Source organism: Rhineura floridana, chromosome 12 (assembly GCF_030035675.1).
Source record: "Rhineura floridana isolate rRhiFlo1 chromosome 12, rRhiFlo1.hap2, whole genome shotgun sequence".
NCBI classification, from domain to species: domain Eukaryota; kingdom Metazoa; phylum Chordata; class Lepidosauria; order Squamata; family Rhineuridae; genus Rhineura; species Rhineura floridana.
In genome coordinates, this window is record NC_084491.1 from 4,247,344 (window position 1) to 4,267,462 (window position 20,119).

General features: G+C 43.3%; 1 protein-coding gene and 1 non-coding gene across 5 annotated transcripts in view; both read right to left on the reverse strand.

Annotated features, from left to right (window-relative positions):
• Positions 1-20,119, reverse strand: part of LOC133368586 (tetraspanin-15-like) — a 138,189-nt gene that overhangs the window by 76,181 nt on the left and 41,889 nt on the right. For 3 of the 4 annotated variants that reach the window (XM_061593004.1, XM_061593003.1, XM_061593001.1), the window contains one exon: positions 10,968-11,042. The exons of the other annotated variant lie outside the window; for it this stretch is intronic. In XM_061593004.1, coding sequence (XP_061448988.1) covers positions 10,968-11,042 — 75 coding nt within the window. The remainder of the gene's footprint in view (positions 1-10,967; positions 11,043-20,119) is intronic. 4 annotated transcript variants of the gene reach the window in all.
• LOC133368890 (5S ribosomal RNA) lies at positions 15,874-15,992 on the reverse strand. The gene has a single exon (XR_009758792.1). It is a non-coding gene; the product is annotated as a 5S ribosomal RNA (ribosomal RNA).

Genomic DNA, 20,119 nt, shown 5'->3' on the forward strand with positions numbered 1-20,119 from the left:
CACATGTGAGAGAAATGCTCTTCAATAGCAGAAACAAGGTCAACAAGGCCTTCACACAATGTGGCACAGTTTGGGCCACTCTCCATTGCAAGGCCCACAAATGATACGTCAAGACATCAGTTGCTAAACAACTCCCACCCTCAGAAGGCAATATTGGCTTTAGAAAGGTGATGCCTCGAAATGAGCACAGTCCATTTTTTTTGGACCTATAATGTTAAAGCTTTTCAATAATGAGCATTTTCATAAATACGGCTGTGAGACTTGGAACTCTAGTTCTTGGTTCACGTTCTTCAGAAGTGGCCATTTGGTGATCTGAAGGCATCACAGCACTGGAGTTGCAAGCCTCAGAAGAGTTCCTTTTCTGACCAGGCAGAGAACTTGTGGGGTACTGAGCAAGGTATATGGGGAACCCAATCTGAAGCAAAAGGCAGCCATCAATAAGCAGTTGGACGAGGCTACAAGAAGCAAGTCTGAGGTAGCCCCTGACAGTCTGAGGTAGCCGATTAGGGCTGCAGAATTAGGAAAGCTCCCAGCATGGACAGGGGGAGTTCTTCTCCTAAAGCCCAACTGGGCTCTAATATTCCACAGCATGTCAGAGCCCCACTCATGTGAAGATGAAAGGAATTCAACTCAGCAGGAAGCCCTTTGGCCCAGAGCAAGAGACTTGTGGTGCTGTCAGCGAAATGGGTTCAAACTGTGCCTCTGGCCTTCTTCAGTGGAGTGAAGAGCACTGCATAGTTGGGAGGATAATTTAGGCTTTTTGTCTGAGAGTTCTACGCTGACAAACACAGGTTCAGAGCTTGGTCATGCACCCACCTCCCCTTTCAGAGAGAAAATGGCTTCAAGACATCCTGGACAAAGGATTTTGGCTTCAGGTCAGAGGTGTCACTGTGGGGGGTGCGTCTCTGCACTGGTTGGAACATGGAGATGATGGCTCCTTGCATTCTTGGGCTCTCATAAGCCCGTAGATTCATGCTCAAGGCCAAAGTGGGTTCAGAACCCCAGGACCATCCCACCATTGTAGCCAACTCTTTTTGTTGATGGCAAGAGAACAAGCAATGGCCTGCTTTGCACATAATGAGGGTATAATCTATGATTTACTAAACCATAGCTTAGCTTCATGCATGAACCTTGTTGCCTAGTGGCTTAGCTGTAGCTCATTTTTTACTCCAGCAAACCACAATTTAAGGCCATGTTGTTGTTAGCTTATGAACTTTTGTTTGTTTTAACTATGGCTTTTCATTACATGTGAACCTAGCACCCTTCCTTAACCATGGTTTGGCCACCCCACCCCAGATGCTCACAGGCTACAAGGCACAAGGCAAGAGCAGCTGGAAAACAAACCAAATGTTTGCGAAACAAGCCATGGTTTGCTTGATTGGCTCTGGGACAACTTGTGGTTAATTCATGGGTTGCTAAACAACAATGGCTTTAAACAAACCATGGCAAGGTATTACATGTGACCCAGGGCAATAATTGTGTTTATATAACTGGTGGGCTCACTTATACCCAGGTTATCCTCTCATATATATGAGAGCTCAATCCACAAGAGCAACAGTTGCATATGGCATTCAAAGAGTGGGAGTCTGGATGTACTGGCCAAATACCCTGTCCAAAACCAAGTTTCCAGGGTTGTGGTATTTGGTTTTTAAAATATTCTAGCACCTTTGGCACAATTTCTAATGATATGTAGAGTTCCTCCCCTCTCTCCAAGATATGTTTGTGTGTGTGTGTATCTACATTTATAAAAATAGAAGGTCTTGGTGTAAAGTTTATCTGAAAATGAGCAGAGCACTTTTCATTTGTGATGGGACATGATGCCTCTGAAGAAAGCAGAGTTTCTCCTGCAACTGGGCACAACTCACTAACTAAAGCAGAGAGCTTCTGAGCACAAACAAAGTACCTATGTGAAGGGCACCATCCTTTTTGTATGGTATCCTTTAGAACATATTCCCACTCAGCCCTATTCCTGAAACTGCCTCCATTTCTTGAAACTAGCCTGACTAAGCTGCCATTCCCTCCATAACATACACAAATACATATGTGCGTGCACACAGACACAATACAGATGATGGGTTTCATTTTGTGTCTTGAAACCAAACTTGGTGCTGATCAACATTTTTTAAAAAAATGTGCAAAAGAATAAGCAAAGCTACAAGAGAGAAAGGCAGCTACTCTGCATGGAGCACTGACATTGCTTTGCCATTTTAAGCAGTTGCTTTTGATAAATTTAATTTAATTATGCACATTGCTATGTTCAGTGAGAAAGATGAAAAATGAACCAACACGAAGATGGGTGCAATAAAAGATTCTTCCCATAAATTCCTAGAGATGATACCTTCAGGGTGACTGTGACATGGCAAACACGTCAAATTAAGCAGTAACTGAATCTAAAATGCATTTCACAGTTGCTTCAGAAGGCTCCTGCATCCCTCAAAGCTGAGCCTCTAATGCTTGAGGAGGAGAGTCCTTCCCCAGGAACATTTGCAGTTTGACTTTTGACAAAGCCCCACAAGACACAACCCCCAAGAAATATTAAGGAAGGAAGCCTTTTCAGGTTTTTGGCTTAAACACAAAAACTTACAAGCTTACTTTGCCTAATTAATTCTGACATGAAAATTACAAAGGTTGGGCAAGCTGAAGAATAAGTATGAATATAAAGCAGAGGAATTTCAAAGAGCAGGGAAGGCAGACCCAAGGAAAAGTGAAGGAGGCACATCAAGGTAGAAAGCATGAAGACTTTTTTTTATATCCCCAAATCCCAATCAAACATCAAAAAACGTCAGTTTTGACTCCTCTTTACCCAAGATCAGGCTGCCAGATTTTTTCTCCTTATATCACCAACATTAACTTAAAGGAAAACCACACACACACAAATTGCAATTGTTTCAAAGTGACCAGCTTTGCTCCCCTTTTAAAAAGCAGTAAATTACCTGCATAAGCAGTTATCTCCCCCAGGGTGGTTCCTAAGTTCATTTGTGGAGTTGAACCATCACACATTTGCTTTCTGGTCAGTGGTCCGAGGACCAGAGTACAAGGTCAGTGAAAAACATGGGTCTGGAAATCGAGGCGGATGAGATTTTAGGAGAGAAACAGGGGTGTGCATGTCACCCTTCTCCCCCTAACCCTCCCTGCTGCTTTTCCAGATGTGCATTCTCATGCGCTGGGGTTTCCAGACATGGGCAGAGTAACCCATGTGTGTGCATGCATATAGAGAGAGGAAACAGGTGGCACCCTTCTCAGCCATTGCTTCACTCCTGATTTAGCCTTTGCAGCAGAGAAGTTGTACCCAGGATCCCAGATCTATCTCTGCCACAAAATATTTTGATTGCCCAGAACAACAGGTAACTAGAGTACTGCTGATTCTCCTCTCTGTGACTGAGTATGCCATTGATCTGCATTATTTAATCCATTTACAAAGCGGGGTCTTGTAGTTAAATGGTCCGAGAAGCAAATTAAAAACGGGGTGCGTGGGGTGCCACTGTGACATTCCTGTGTCTCTGGGATTATCACCTCTCTGGGATTATCACTGCCTGAATCAGGAAATCCCCAGGAAGTCCACCTCAGCCTGGGTGAGATATGCCCTCTGAACCTTCAGTCCCACCAGATTTTATCCCAAAGGTGACCACTGGTGTAATCTGTCTGTAAAAACGATATAGGTAAAAGTACAAAATAGGACCTTGACCAAGCTGACAACTGGGATTTTGAATCAGACAAACTTTATTATATTCAAGATGTTAAATGCGATCGTAAATGAGTAAGTTGTTATTGTCCCTATCCTACCTACCTATCCTATCCCGCTAATCCCAATGAAATCCTCCCCCCAAATCCCAGCCCTTCTAACTAGATGTTCTCTTCTTAATCTCTAATCCTATCTACATAACTGTCAAACGTCAACGTTCTTCTGTTTCAAAACTCCCCTCAGAATTCTCACTCACACACCCCCTCCCACCTGTCAGTCATACCTCATCTGCACCTACTAACATTCTATTAACACTTTCTTACCTAACACCATTTCAAAACAGTTTTAAACATATAAATAATTCTGATTTCGTTACAACCACCTTCAAATAAATGCTGTTAATTGGAGAGGAAGGGACAACGGGATGCTAACCAGCAGGGCTGGCCTACCTGGCAAAATTGTGTGTGTGTGTTTCATGGGTTGCCAGGTGAGGGCTGGGCCAAAAGGGATAGCTGGTCCATGCGGGAACCAGGCTGTTGTACCTTGCTATGATCCACTTCCTGAATAGCTTAAATATATGTATGTGTGGCGGGGGGGGCGGCTCCTCACCTATTCCAGTGAAGGCTTTTACCCTGAATTTGAACCTGGGACCCTCTACATCTGAAACCTGGACTATTCCATCAGGCAAAGAGCTCTTCCTGCAGTCCATTTGTTCCTGGGACTTGAGGCCAACAACTGGGGGGGGGAGAGAAAAGCTCCATTTCCTGTCTGCTGTTATAGCTGAGGGGGTGGGGGATGTCTGCAGGGCACATGTGAGTCTTGAGTAAGGATGAAAAGATCTGTCAATGTTGGTACCTCTTCCCAATGCAAAAGCCAAGGAATCGGTCGCATGCACTCGAATCACTGCCTCAGCAGAGGAGTGTAACTGTCTGACCAAATGCAGACATCTGCTTCCAAAGTCTAGTTACTCCAAAAAGGCGAAGAAAAAAAGACCATTCAAGATAATCAAAGGCCTTAAGTATGTCTAATGATAACAAAGCAGCTGGGGAGGTAGACTCCTGGCAATGCTGGGTAATATTAAAGACCCTTCTAATAGAGTCTTCAATGTGGCTGACAGCCTGATCTTGTTGACGTTAATGTTTTTAACCCTTTTTTAAGGTTGTTTTTTAAAATGTTTTTAATGCTGTTTTGTTTTAATGTATTTTAAGATTTGTTTTTATGATGTTTTAAAGTTTTTTAGTGCTTTGTTTGCCGCCCTGGGCTCCTGCTGGAGGAAGGGCGGGATACAAATTAAATAAATAAATAAATAAATAAATAAATAAATAAATGTACTCAGACATAAAGCGGTTACATCTTTTGGCCATTATAGATGTCAGAATGTTGCATCCTCATTTACCAGGGAAATGGGCCTGCATGAGGCAGGGTCCATGAGCTCTTTGCCTTTTTTAGGGTAGACTATAATCCTGGAGCATCTCCGGGACTCAGGTCTTCCCTCCCCTTGCAAAAAAGCCATTAAACAGCTCTACCAGTTTGCTCTTGGAACGTTTTGTAGAGTTCCACTGGGAATCTATCTAATTCCATGGCTTTGCCCAATTTTAAATTTTTAATGACTTCCTGAACCTCCTCAGCCAAGATGGGTTGATTCATAATGTTTTTATAATCATCAGACAGTGGAGGAATTTTTAAATTGGAGAAATAGGAGGTGATGTCCGCAGGATCTGGGCATCGAGAGGAATATAGCTGCTGAAAAAATGAGGCAAATATTGAACAAATCTGCTCAGAGTCAGCAACCATAGTCCCTCCCTCCCTCTTTATCCTTGCCACCACATTTAGCAATACTTTCTTCCTAACTGCCCTAGCAAGAAGTCTTGAGTTTTGATTGCTGAATTTATTATAGTGTCTCCTGATATAGGCCAGGTGAATAGAAATTGTATTGACCTCAAGTTTGAAACTCCACCCATTTGCCTGGAAGATGCGTAAAGTCTTGGAATTTCCTATGGCTTTATGTCTGAGTTAAGAGAGTTTTAATTTCTCTCAGAATTGCATCTTTACCCCCTTCCCTGGCCTTGTGAAGAGCTGCCGCTTTGCTAAAACAATGCCCTCCTAACACTGCCTTGAAACAATCCCAAACTGTGGCCCTAGATACCTCAGGGGTAGCATTATCAGTAAAATAATTCTTGATATTTTCCTTCGATCGGCTCGCTATCAGTGGATCTCACAGCAGTTGCAGTTTCAATTGCTAAGAGTAAGAGTGAGCAACCTGTCCTGGGAGGTGCAGAGAAATTGACACTTGGGCATGATCAGAAACTGTGATGCTGCCAATATCTAAATCACAGACCTTATGAGCCCAATAGCAGGAGGAAATCTATGTGGGAGCCAGATTTGAACCTTGCAGAGTGAGAGGAATAGTCACTAACAATGGGGTATTACTGACGCCAAACATCCACCAACCTAGTTTCCTGAAGGAGACAGGGGATCACCACAAAGTAAGACAAAGATTTTCCTCCTTCCATGCTTCTGTCCAAGTGGCTATTGAGTGCAACATTCAAGTCACACCCAATTACAATTTGTCCTTGCTTGAACTCTTCCAGTTTTTCCAAAACTTCATTCATAAAGTATTCCTGAGCAGTAGTGGGTCCGTAGAGTGACACAATGGCAAGTGGCATATCTCCCTGAGCCCCTTTAATTACCGCATAGTGCCCTCTAGGGTCTAACATAATCTCTGAGACTACAGTAGCGCCCCGCTTTATGGCACTTCGCTTTATAGCGCTTCGCTAATGTGGCGGTCTCAATTAGACTAAAGCCCCACTCATACGGCGCTTGTTCCACTTTTACGGCGGTTTTCAGGTGTCACACGCCATTCTATCCATTGAGTTCCGCTTTTCAGCGGTTTTCGCTTTTCAGTGGGGGTCCGCCATATGAGTGGGGCCTTACTGTACAAAGGGACAATGCCGCTCAAATATGATGACTACACCCCTGGATTTTGAATTGCCCGTCGCCAAGATTTGCTCATCCAACCAGTGACCTCTAAGTACAAATTTCTTCCCCTTTTTATGGCACCTCTCCTGTAAGAGAAGAACGTCTGGCTTGTTGCTTAACTGCTGCTTCTACTCTGGTGCTCTTAATCACAGACCCCAGGACATTTATACTGAGTGAAACTACCTAAGAGCAGAACTAGTCATAGGAGCCCAAGATCAAAAGACCCAACAAAGCGCACTGTCAGAGCACCAATACAAAAATAACACTTTCCCCTATAGAGTCTGAGAGAAACCTCGTAAGACATAAGAACCGGAAACCAAATCCAAACTGTAAACCAACCCATTAACGTACAGATACTATCCTCCTGGGAGGAAAACCCTGGGAGGAAAGAGGTTTTCGTGTTGGGGACACAAGGACATTCACACCCCAAGGGAGAAAAGAGAGGGAGGGGCCGTAATGTGCATAGGTAATATCCTTGTTTGTTATATTACTTCCCCCTTGACTTAAAAGCACCTGAGTTGAAGATTAGCTAGGAAAATAGAGAAATAAAACTGGTAACTTAGCATGTAAAGGAGAAACACTCCCACTCCCCTTCTACTTAGAGACGTGAAGAAAAACACATTTGGGAAGCAGGTGATAAGTTAACTAGCAGATCAGTCCTTGCCTATGTTGTTCTGAGAAACTGGTAGGGAAGAAGAGCCGCTAAATCGGACTTAGTACTGGATTTCGACATAATCCAACAATCCATAACCTTTTCGGATTTGCACTGATGTCTTGCTGCAGGTCGCAGCTCTCATCGGCACGTTTTTTCAGCTCCAAACTTTTTTGTCTTCATAATTGGCTTTCCTCTAAGCTGAAGCATTCTTAACTACTAAGTGATAACGATCACCATTTACATCCACCTTTCTCTTATTTTAGGCGATTATCTGCCTAATTGATATGTAAATAATAAAAGAGGTGGAAGAGCATAAGCATTTCTATAACCATTTTAATTAAAAAATCACATTTTTTTTGGCTTAAAGAATCAGTGGATTGGCAATTGCAAAAGCAAACGGGAACAATAAAAGGATGGATCAGCAACGAAGACTCTCAGAATTCAAGCGAACCGGGACTAGGCAGTGAACCCCATCCCTAGAAACCGACACGTTAAGAGAGACACCGCTGCAAACTTGCACGCTCGTATCATTAAGTCTTTTCACTTCTTTTTCTTCTTCTTTCCAGCATCTGGATCCTTTAAAGGATTGCAATAGTCATCTGCCTCAACTTGGTCTACAGTTCTAACTCCTGATAACCCCAGATTCACTTTGACAAAGTTCTCTTTCATTTGATCCCACGTTGTTGTTGTCAATATGCGGCCATCATAGCGGATGATCAGTCTACAGGGGAATCCCCAGCTGTAAGGAATTGTTGAGCCTCTGCTCACCTACGAGGGCTTGGGAGAGGGAAGACATGAGCTTCAGACTCCCCAGCTGCCAGGAGGCGCGGAAGACGCAGGAGTGGTGGAGTCTCAACAAGACCTTGGGAGGGAGTGTGAGGGTGAGTTCAGGTCAATTCCCACGGATGGCGCAATATCCGAAGAAGAGAGCGCGCCACCCCCAGACAGATCAGAGGAGCTGTCGGAGGTTGCCTCTGAGAGTGCGTTAACTCCCTCTTCACCGAGCGGCTCGAGAGAGCCTCCAAGTGCGTCTCCGCCCCCCGACCTAGAGCCTGTTGCTAAGGAGCCAGTTCTTTCAGATGAGCCGCTGGAGGAACACCCCCCGTCACCCCGCTCGCGACACCATGAGAAACGGACAGAGGTCGGAGTCAGAGATTACGATGAAAGACTTTCCCTACTAAGACTGCAGCTTTCCAGTTTAAGCTGCTGAGTCAACTTCCTTCACATGTTACAGAGCACATCTAGAGTGTAGTTAGGGAATTCTAGTGAGCTAGCGTAGAGATTCTTATGAAGCACACTGCTTTTGATGTATCCATTACTTTAATAAAACAAGAGTTAATTGCACCTGTGTCTCAGCCTCGTGGATCCCACTCTGAAGGGGACAGGAATTCCCATCTTCTAAAGCATTTCTGTAAATGGTCTAAATCCTTTTATCCTTCGCAGTGTTTCTTGGCTCAAATCTTGATAGACCTGAACCAGCTGACCCTGGCAGGATAACTTTTCTAGGCCACTAAGCAGCTTATAATTTTTTCCTTTTATGGGAAAGCAGCAGAATCTGATGATAATATCTCTAAACAATTTAATGTTTAATTTGTTTAATGGTTGCCTCTATCCACCTGCCAGTGCTGTAGCAGCTCGTATAATAAAAAGTGCTCTGACATCCGTGCATCTGGTAGACTGCATGGTGGGGCAGTTGGTGGAGTATGGGATGTGGGTTTCTTCCTTGACACTGTGAGTGGATTGTCTCCTCCCACATCCGGGTGACATAGGGGTGTGGCCATGCCATCTCTGTGAGATTGCCACACTGGCATATGATTGGTAGGCACTGGTGGTGTTCCTATAAAGGTGTGACTGTATTTGTGCCTCATTCTAGACTTTTCAGAGTAACATGCAGATTCCACTATTCAGTGCTCACTTCTGTCCTAAGCAAATAGACAGAAAATTATCAATGTAACTATCAGTCCCTAAGTGCCCCTAGACTAAAAAGCAACCTGTGCTTTTTGCAATCTCACCAGTTGTGACACACTTTGCATCCATGAGGGCTTGACACTTATTTTTTTTAAAACAAAACAAAACAAAACATGACAGATGAAAATCCATAGATATGTCAGGCACCATGTTACATAGCAACTTTATACATTTCAGGTCATGCAATATCCGTTGTTCCTGCCCATATCCAGATGCCAACCTGGGTGTTTCACACACTGATGAATGATGCTGAAATGATTTGACAAAGTTCTGCAATTTCACAGGGCAGAGATTAGGGATGGGGTTCAGTGCACGGTGCTAATCCGCATGCATTTTGATAGTCCGTCATTTCTTTACCGGTCTGTCCTTTTTTCGTTTCTGCTTTCTCTGGCACTTGCTGATTTGATCTGCTGCACACATTTTGGGGTGGTTCGATCTGCAAATATTTTTTTTTTCAGGTTGCAAAAATTATGTAATTGTTTTCGTAGATACTTATGTATATGACAGCATTCCATGTAGTGTTTTGGCAGTGGAGAAAAACATTGCATACTTTTTAAGTTGCTTACGTGAATGATCACAGTGTTCCATGTGGTTTTTTGGCGGTGGGAAAAACATTGCGTAATTTTTAGGTCACTGACATGAATGAATGATCACAGTGTTCCACTTTTTTTCCTTCAGTTGCACACACACACACACACAGACACAGACACACACACACACACACACAGAGAGAGAGAGAGAGAGAGAGAGAGAGAGAGAGAGAGAGCCCTTGGTTAGCTCAGGACAGCAGCAACGAAAGAGGGGCGGGGCAAGGTGGGTAGCATGGGTTAGTCTCATCATCATAACCTTTTCCCGCACAAGAGATTCAGAATGCTCTCAGATACCTTGTTTGAAAACCATGACATTGCAGGATGATTTGACAATTAACACTGAAGACATATATAGTCATTTTTTTGCATTATATTGTGATAACGAAATATTTTTGTAATATATAATGGACAAATGGAAATCCTGTGGTTGACATATCTTACTTATGAAAAAATTACGTAAAATAGGGGGAGGATTTTTTTAAAAAAGTGCCGATCACAGTTGTGGCTGCAAAATCCATGCAGATTACAGCCACAGCATGCTGCAAGAGATCGGTGCCACTCCGAAGGGATAGCAAGCTAGCGAATTCAGTTGGGATCCAGTGTCTTCCTTGACACTGTGAGTGGATTGTCTCCTCCCACATCTGGGTGACATAGGGGTGTGGCCATGCCATCTCTGTGAGATCACCACACTGGCATATGATTGGTAGGCACTGGTGGTGTTCCTATAAAGGTGTGACTGTATTTGTGCCTCATTCTAGACTTTTCAGAGTAACATGCAGATTCCACTATTCAGTGCTCACTTCTGTCCTAAGCAATTTTGTTCAATTTTGTTAGATATTCTCCCCCATCCCTAGCAGAGATAAGTTTCAGGCTTAAAGAAGAGAAGAAAGAAGCAGGGAGAAAAGATGTCAGCATTCAATCATCCACCAAATTGCTCTGGTACAGCTCTTAAGTTATGTGCACACCGAAAATTACGTTAAGTAAAAACAAAGCTGCCGGTGTTTCACATTCACAGTCCGCTGAACAAGATGATCTCCAGCCTCTCTGAAAGGGGCCAAAATACACATTGTAATGGCTAGTGTGGGAGGCTCACCTGCTTTTCAAAGATTATTTCGATAAACAACAGCAGCAACTCAGTGATAAAGATGGCCAACAGGACCCAGAAGAACTAGGTAGAAAAGAGAGAGGGGTAGGGAAGAGATGTGGATTTTATATTTCTTCAAGAAGTCATATAAACATGATTGAGCTTTTTGCAGATATTATATTAGAGATATAATAAGAGATATTATAGCAAGGCCAACACCAGTTTGCACCAACCTGCCCACCAGCCCCAGCCAGCACAGCTGTGATCTCCCACTGGCATAATGGGAGTTGTAGTTCAAAACATCTGGAGGGCACCAAACTGATTTACATTATCTTCCTGGAATAGGAACTAGACACAGAAAGCTCTCTCCATCCTCCCTCCTGTCCCATGACAGCTCAGCTCCACACATTTTTTCTCCTACCCATCCTTGGCTTTTAAATTAGGTGATTACAGAATAAATTAATTCAGCAAGCAGAATACAGAGTAAAGCCTTCATCAATGTGGAATAAGGAAGAGAGGACCTCAGGCCTGGTACTCAGGTGCAAGATATGTCCATTCCCATCTGAAATGTTGGAGGGTATGGAAGGGTCATGGAGGCACCTATGGAGGCAATTTAGAACTCTTCAGGCAGGGATAGTCTTTTTATCTTTTTACTTCCTCCTTGGCATCCAACCCCAAACATAACTCCTCCCACAAACTTTCAGGGCACAGTGGGCATCATTTTGTTGTTTTGGGCAACAGGAGTTATTATAACAGAGCAGCCTTCACCAACCTGGTGCTCTTCTTCCTTTCTTTTTCTTCCCTTTTCCAAAAAAATTCAGCATCTTCATTTCTTTTTTAATTGTTTTGAATGCTAATTTATTTTTTAAAAAGGGAGGAAAAAGAAAAAAATGGTCAGCTCACATTAACTATTACAATAAGCAACAGTACATCCATTTTAGCTTACACCTTACAGATCAATATATGCCATCCATATGTCTGAACAGGTATCCAAGCAAAGTTGGTGGTTATAAAAAGTATGTTCAAATGTAGCACGGGCGTTAAGGTCTTCAGACCATTGTGTAATAGACGTGGGTATTTTTTTTTTTTGATGCTCAAAGTTTGAGTCTCTTAGTGACCATAAGAACTCGCAAAATCCATTTTTGTTGTCCTGCCATTAATCCCCATGCCACAGGAATATAATTTAAAACTACATGAGCATCCACAAATATCAAAGATTTTGTCAGGACAAAATTGATACAGATGACAACTTCAGACTGAAAATAAAATATCACTGGACATTCATTATGTATTTATTTATAATTATTAAATTTATATACCATCCATCCTTCCAGAAGGAGCCCAGGGTGGCAAACAGAAACACTAAAAACCACTCTTAAAACATCTTAAAAACAAAAGACTTTAAAACATATTAAAAACAAAACATCTTCAAAAACGTATGAAAACAGAGCATCTCGAAAAACATCTTTTTTTTATAAAAAGGATTAAAAACCATCTAAAAAAGTAATTCCAACACTGATGCAGACTGGACATGACCAGCATCTCTCTGAATTAGACAATAAGTTCTTATAGAGACATTGTCAAGTCCAGTATACTTGAAATATTGTTTTTTGCTGAATTAATCTCAATTTTAAACCTAAGGAATTGTTCTGTATAGACTTAATGCCTTTCTAGATTCTTTGGACTACAACTCCCATCAGCCCCAGCCAGGACGACCATGCTCCCATCAGCCTTGAAATCCTATGGTTGTGCTGTCTGGATCTGGTGGGAATTGTAGTCCAAAATATCTAAGGACACCAGTTGGGGAAGGCTTTGCTAAACAAGGATCTCAGCTAATGATGGGAGGGGTTGAAAAGGAGGAAAGGTGGGAAAATAAAGTATTTAGACAGCAGCACTAACATTCCTAAGATAATGCAGCCATTTGCACAAGTCAAAACAGATCAATCAGAGCACTCCCAAGTTACCTATTTTAAACTCTAGGGTTTCAGGTTTGACCCTTCCAATTACTGCAAATTCAACATGCTGTGGAATGAAAAGAACCCTCTACCACAAAACTGTGAAATGGGATACTGAACCACCGAATGACATTTTGCACTGCATTGCCTTTGCTCAGGGTCTGCTGCCTGAGAAAAGCTTTTACTTATCACAAGCTGAAATCTAGCACTAAGCATTATCATAGTCAAAACCAGGAGAGCTGAATTTTTGATTGTCCAGGTAAAGCCATACCTATAAGCCAAGTTCCAGCTGCCTCATAGACTTAACACAGATCAATGGCTACTAGCCATGATGGCTGTGCTCTGCCACCCTAGTCAGAGGCAGCATGCTTCTGAAAACCAGTTGCTAGAAGCCTCAGGAGGGGAGAGTGTTCTTGCACTCGGGTCCTGCTTGCGGGCTTCCCCCAGGCACCTGGTTGGCCACTGTGAGAACAGGATGCTGGACTAGATGGGCCACTGGCCTGATCCAGCAGGCTCTTCTTATGTTCTTATCTAAGGCTGGCTTCCTGCAAACCATGGGGGCTAGCCTTGAAAGCAGACTTCCTCATCCTCTTCCCTCCCTTCCTTTGGCACTGAGTCATATTACATATGCACCAATACAAATCATGGTTTCCCTGTAAACCACAGATTGAAACCATGGTTTGAAGTGAATTTGCAAACCATGGTTATGAGGAAATGAGGGAAGTGTACCAATACAACGGGTCAACATGTACTGCAAAGCTACAGTTAATGCTGGAGAGGGAAACAGGGTAAAGGGAGCACATGTTCATTAGGCTGATTCGTAATTGTTGTTAACCTCTCTGGACTCTGTATGAGGAAGGGAGGGACACAAGAAATTACTATTAACCACCACCACTATGGTTGGCAGGGAGCCTTAGGCTATAATCCTAAAATTCTTACATTCTTTTCTGACAAGAGATATAATCTTCCATTTGCTAAGGGGGACAAATTCGGCAGAGCTTCTTGGAGAATTAATTAAGCTCAAGTGCCTGACAATTACATCACCTTGCAAGTAAGGAAAAGAAATTTGTCTCAAGTTTGAAATAGATTAGATAGTTAATAAAGGTTCAGCTACCAATTTATCACATTCTCAATAGAACAGGAAAACGGGAACAAATCCCTCATTCCTTACTCAATTAAATACACATCACCGTCAACCATCCTTAAGAAGTTCATCAGTTTCAACTTCAACAAATTACAGACTGTTCCAGCACGGAGTGTGAGGCCAAAATGAATCACTCCACAGTGCTTGCTTTCACAATAACCTGGGGAGAGTCTTGAACAGCTAGTTTTTAATTTCATTTAACCTGTTTGGGTTTACCACAGGAGAAAACGCCACTGCAACAGGGGAAAGAAACTTGTTGTTAGATAAAGTTGCAACTGAACATTGATCAAATCAAAATTTTGAGATGAGCATAGATGTTCCTGCTTGGCCAACACCCAAGAAAAGGGTTTCCATAAGAATAGCAAAAGTATAAAAGGTGTGATGTGGAAATCCACTAGCTGCAGCCTTGAACTCAGAGGCAAAGGAAGATGAGCTATCTAGGCCCAGGGATGATGTCTGAGGTACTGGGCTGGGTTTCTGATACTAAACCTAAGGCTAGTGGTCAACAGCCTGCAGAACATGGCCGGCCAAGGGGTGGGTGCATGGGGCAGTGGATTAGTAGGCTTTATGCTGAATGCACACCCTCTTAGCACCCTCCACAGAATCAGATGGGACCCACTCACTTCAACGGAAGAAAGTGACATCATGGAGTCTGGTGGGGCAAGCAGGGATGACAACATCTGCCCACCACTTCTGAAGCTGCACTTGGTCTCCCACTCACAAGGGAAGACCCAGAGCTCACGGGCTGAGCAGGCAAAGGCTGCACAAAAAAGGTATCTGGTTTAGTTTCTGGCATTTCCATCTGCTGCTGAAATCCTGGAGAGTCACGGCCAGTCTGTGTAGGCCAGCCTTCCCCAATGTGATGCCCTAAGTTTGTTTTTATACCAAATAGAGATTTTTGTATACCGCTTTTGCATACTGCTCAGAGATTTTAAAATAGCCAACAGTTCAGAAATGTTTTTAAATATTCAGTTCCCATCAGCCATGCGCTACCTGAGGCTGATGGGAGTTGTAGTCCAAAATGCCTGGAGGGATCAGGCTGGTACAGACAATGCTGAACTCAGTTGACCAACAGTTTTGGAATAAGGTGCCTTCCTATACACCTACAAGGATACCTACTGAGGACGAACCAACCTGTCTCTGTGTCCTTTGATTGTGTGAAGGCCTTTTTTATTGCACAGCCTACAGAAGGTAACTCCAGTTCCAAGTTTCCAACTTTATTCTAAGTCTTCTCCTGCTTCACGAGCAAGTGATTCAGCTCCCCCAAATGTATGACCATCTCGTCCCTCCTTTAGAATCTGTTTTTTAACAGAAGGAAGGATTTTATAACTATGCCTTTGACAATTCTATTTTATAGTATTGTGTTTTAACAATTTTATCTGACTACCTCATGCTGGTCATTGACCGTAACAATAAAGATTATTATTAACAGAAGGAAGGAAGGAAGGAAGGAAGGAAGGAAGGAAGGAAGGAAGGAAGGAAGGAAGGAAGGAAAGAAGGAAGGAAAACCTGTAAAAGCCCCAACTGAAACATGTCTCCATTTGTTTTGGGGTTTTTTTTGCAAATATAACAAAAAGAAAAAATGAAACATTGTCAGCTCATATGAACCATAAAATAATCAACACACCCTGACTTAAATATATATGTCGATGTAAGCAGCTCATATGATTCATAGGGTCGCCATAAGTCAAAATTGACTTGAAGGCACATAACAACAACAAAATGTCCAAACAGATATCCAAATGAGATTGTTGATGATAAGATGTACACATTCAAACATAAAGAGGACAGTGAGATCTTCTGACCACTGAGCAGTAGCCTACGGCACCCGGTATTCCCAGGCGGTCTCCCATCCAAGTACTAACCAGGCCTGACCCTGCTTAGCTTCTGAGATCAGACGAGATCAGGCATGTTCAGGGTAGCATGGCCATAGACAACCACTGAGCTGTAGATGGTGCACTTTTTATCCTTCCAGCCTTCCATTTTCAGCCACTGCTTCCAAACATAGTCTTTGGTGTGTTTTAGATATGAAAAGGGGCCTGCAGGTCTGGCGAGCCGGTCAGCTGAGCTGTTCTCCTTGATTTGGTGCCGCAGCCTTTTAAAGTGCTTCCATGGGAGGAATATTTAAGAACTACACAACGGGAGGCAGGCAGGCAGGCAGCTGCCCATTTGCATCTCACAGATCTCCATGTGGAAATCTTTTCTTCTTGATTACCATTTACAGCTTGAAGTCACCTAGCATCAGGGAAAAACCCACGTCAGATTGACAACAAGGGCAGGCAACATAATTCTAAAACCCACTACTTATGAAAAAAGCACCATGCTAATCGTGGGGGCAGGATTCTCATAAGGGAGGAGCAATCCAGCTACTTTGCAAAAATCAAACATTTCTGAGGTTTAACTAGATGGCGAAATCAAAATAGAAATCTAGAGAAGTCTCCGTGCTTTTCATGCCATCCCCTGCATATTGGAATGTGGCTGTTCACACAAAACAAGCGTGAATGCCTAAAGAAAGGGTGGGGAACTTGTGACCCTCCAGATATTGCAGGACTACATTTCCGATCATCCCTGACCACTGGCCATGCTGGCTGGGGCTGGCTGGGAGTTGAAGTCCAAGACAACTGGATGGCACCAACCAGGCTGCTGAAAGCTGCCCTATACCTACAAATTAACAGACCCAGGAAAACTAAGGCTGTTTTTGAATGCACCCAAAAAGATGGAATCCATTTGTCTGTGTTGCAATCTCATGCCAATGAAAGAATGAACCACAGGGGCAGGGCAAATTGGCTCCTTCCCACCTCCCTTCAGGCCAGACAATTCCTGAGTGGGAAAGGCAGATGTTGACCCTGCGCCCATGGTTGCACTAGCCTTGCTCACACACACACAGGTGTGGGATCACTCTACAGCAAAGTGTCTGCCACCCCTACATGGATGCATATTGTTACAGGATTGGGGTGTGTGTGTTAATGATACAAAATTGGGGGGCATAGCTAATACCGTGGAAGACAGAAACAAAATTCAAAGGGACCTTGATAGGCTGGAGCATTGGGCTGAAAACAACAGAATGACATTCAACAGGGATAAATGCAAAGTTCTACACTTAGGAAAAAGAAACCAAATGCACATGGGGGATACTTGGCTCAGCAGTACATGTGGGAAGGATCTTGGAATTGTCGTTGATCACAAGTTGAATATGAGCCAACAGTGTGATGTGGCTGCAAAAAAGGCAAATGCTATATTAGGTTGCATTAACAGAGGTATAGTTTCCAAATCACGTGAAGTACTAGTTCCCCTCTATTCAGCACTGGTTAGGCCTCATCTTGAATACTGCATCCAGTTCTGGTCTCCGCACTTCAAGAAGGATGCAGACAAACTGGAATGGGTTCAGAGAGGGCAACAAAGATGATCAGGGGACTGGAAACAAAGCCCTATGAGGAGAGACTGAAAGAACTGGGCATGTTTAGCCTGGAGAAGAGAAGACTGAGGGGAGATATGATAGCACTCTTCAAGTACATGAAAGGTTGTCACACAGAGGAGGGCCGGGATCTCTTCTCGATCGTCCAGACTGCAGGACATGGAATAATGGGCTCAAGTTACAAGAAGCCAGATTTCGACTGGACATCAGAAAAAAGTTCCTAACTGTTAGAGCCATACGACAATGGAACAAATTCCCTAGAGAGGTAGTTGGGCTCTCCGACACTGGAGGCATTCAAGAGGCAGCTGAACAGCCATCTGTCAGGAATGCTTTGATTTGGATTCCTGCATTGAGCAGGGGGTTGGACTTGACGGCCTTATAGGCCCCTTCCAACTCTACTATTCTATGATTCTAAGTGTGGATGTTATCTTTGGGCTCACCTCCAAGCCTGTAGCTTTATATGTAAGATGCATTTCTGTAGAAAAAGAAACTGCAAAAATCTCTTTGTTAAAAGAACAGCTCTAGCCAAGTCTGTTAAGTATCTCTTTGCATGACTAAAGGTGACTGGCTGACACAGAAACTGCTAGCTGGACAAGGCAATAGCAGCTGAATGCACTCGGCAAAATCATCATGTAAACGGTCCAAATTAAAAGGAAAAAGCAGCAGATCCACATTTAACCTCCATGTGATCGAGCCCTGAATATAAAGCTATGGCCTTGCACTCCTCCCCTCAGAAACCTAATGGGGGGGGGGGACAAAGATCTGCTGGAGCAGGAGCCCTTCTGTCTTACGCTCAGCCTATATGTGTGTGTGTAAATAAAACAATATATCACAAAGACACCACAGTCTCCAGGGACCTTCATTCTAAGGAAATCAAACCTGAGTTATGTGTGATACCCCTGAAATCTCTCACTGCTCAGAGATCAGGGTGTATGTTAAGGAGGGGCAATCACACAAAGGTTTCCCTGAACTTGTTGCTTTACAGAAGGGAACATAAGAAATAGTATGCATGGACAAACAAGGCACCCGTTGTGAAATAAAAACACAAGAAGATTCATCTTTTGAAGTGGGTGGTGGTGGTGAGATTTTGATGAGCCACTTGCCTGGTAAACAACGGTCAGATTGTTTTAACTGGAAAAGCTTTTGACATGGTTTTACTAAGCTAACAACAACAATAAGAACATTGTGTATAGGTACAGGTATTGGGGTATGCATTCAGGCCCTCTAAGCATGGGTATCACTGGCAATTGCCCAGGGTTAACAACAGGCTGCGTGTTTTAGGAAGAAGGAAAATAAGTTCTCAGTAGACTGAAGTCTGGGATGAATGCAGTTAGAGCTAATATCCAAAACCAGCCTTCCCCAGCTTGGTGCCCTCCAGATGTTTTGGGCTAAGCTCCACCACTCCATATAACTGCACAAAGCTGGTGCTGATAAGAGTGCTGCCTGGAGGTGATGGGAGTTCCCAGTCCAAATCATTAGAAGGGCACCAGAGTGGGAAAGGCTGTCCTAAACCCATTTCCAGCCACCTAACAGTGTGGTGTAGTGGTTAAGGTACTGGACTGCGACCTGGGAGACCAGGTTCGAATCCCCACACAGCATGAAGCTCACTGGGTGACCTTGGGCCAGTTACTGCCTCTCAGCCTCAGAAACCCCCTCTGAATACTGCTTACCACGAAAACCCTATTCATGGGGTAGCCATAAGTTGGGATAGACTTGAAGGCAGTCCATTTCCATTTTCAACCCCTTCTCCGCTCCTCCTGCTTCCTCAACCCCATAAATTGTCATTCCTCTCACTTCCCTTAACACTGCAGTAACTGCATACACCAAATGATCGCCCCTCTCCTTTGCACCAACCGCAAACTGCAAACCGGGTCCATTACCACTCGACTAAAAGGTGCACAAGAGGCAAATAAGGCAAGCGCAGCTGGAGCCTAAAACTCTAAAACTCTTTCAGTTGCTCAACAGCACAAGCATATTCCGTCTCATTAGCTCACCAGAACACAGTGACAGAACATGTCACACACAGCTCTGTCTCAGCTGCTGGGAGATGCAGTGACATCGTCTCCAAGGCATGTCAACAAAACTACCTAAAGAAATCTAGTTCCTGTCAACACATCCAAAAGCAGAGACTTGCGGAAGACTGAAACAGTTCAGACTGCATTGGAAGAGAGATTCTAGCAGAAAGAAACAGTCCTTTAGCATTATAAATGGATGCATACTTCTAAGTGGTAATTTTGGCACAGAAAAAACACAGAAATCACAAATCAAAGGGAAAAGCTACAGTGCACAAAACACCTTTTCAGATTTTTTTTTGGTACTGTGCACGTGTGTTTTTACTAGTGCTGTGTCAAAAATTTCTCTTGCACTTTTTTTCAACCATTCTCCATCAATTACGTGGCATTTACTCCTGCAACTGGTGTCCAGGTAAGCTGCCATAATTCTCCCTGAAAAGTCTCGACTGGGCATTGTGATTCATTCTGGTGAGGCCTTCGGTATCCACAGGTAATTAATTACCGAACAAGGTGATTATGTTCTCTGGATCCTAATAATAAATTGGCATTAACATTGCACAAGGATTCATTTAGTAAATGCCATTCCTTTCATCACATGCATATGTTTGATTTATATGCTATCGCTCTAAGAAAAC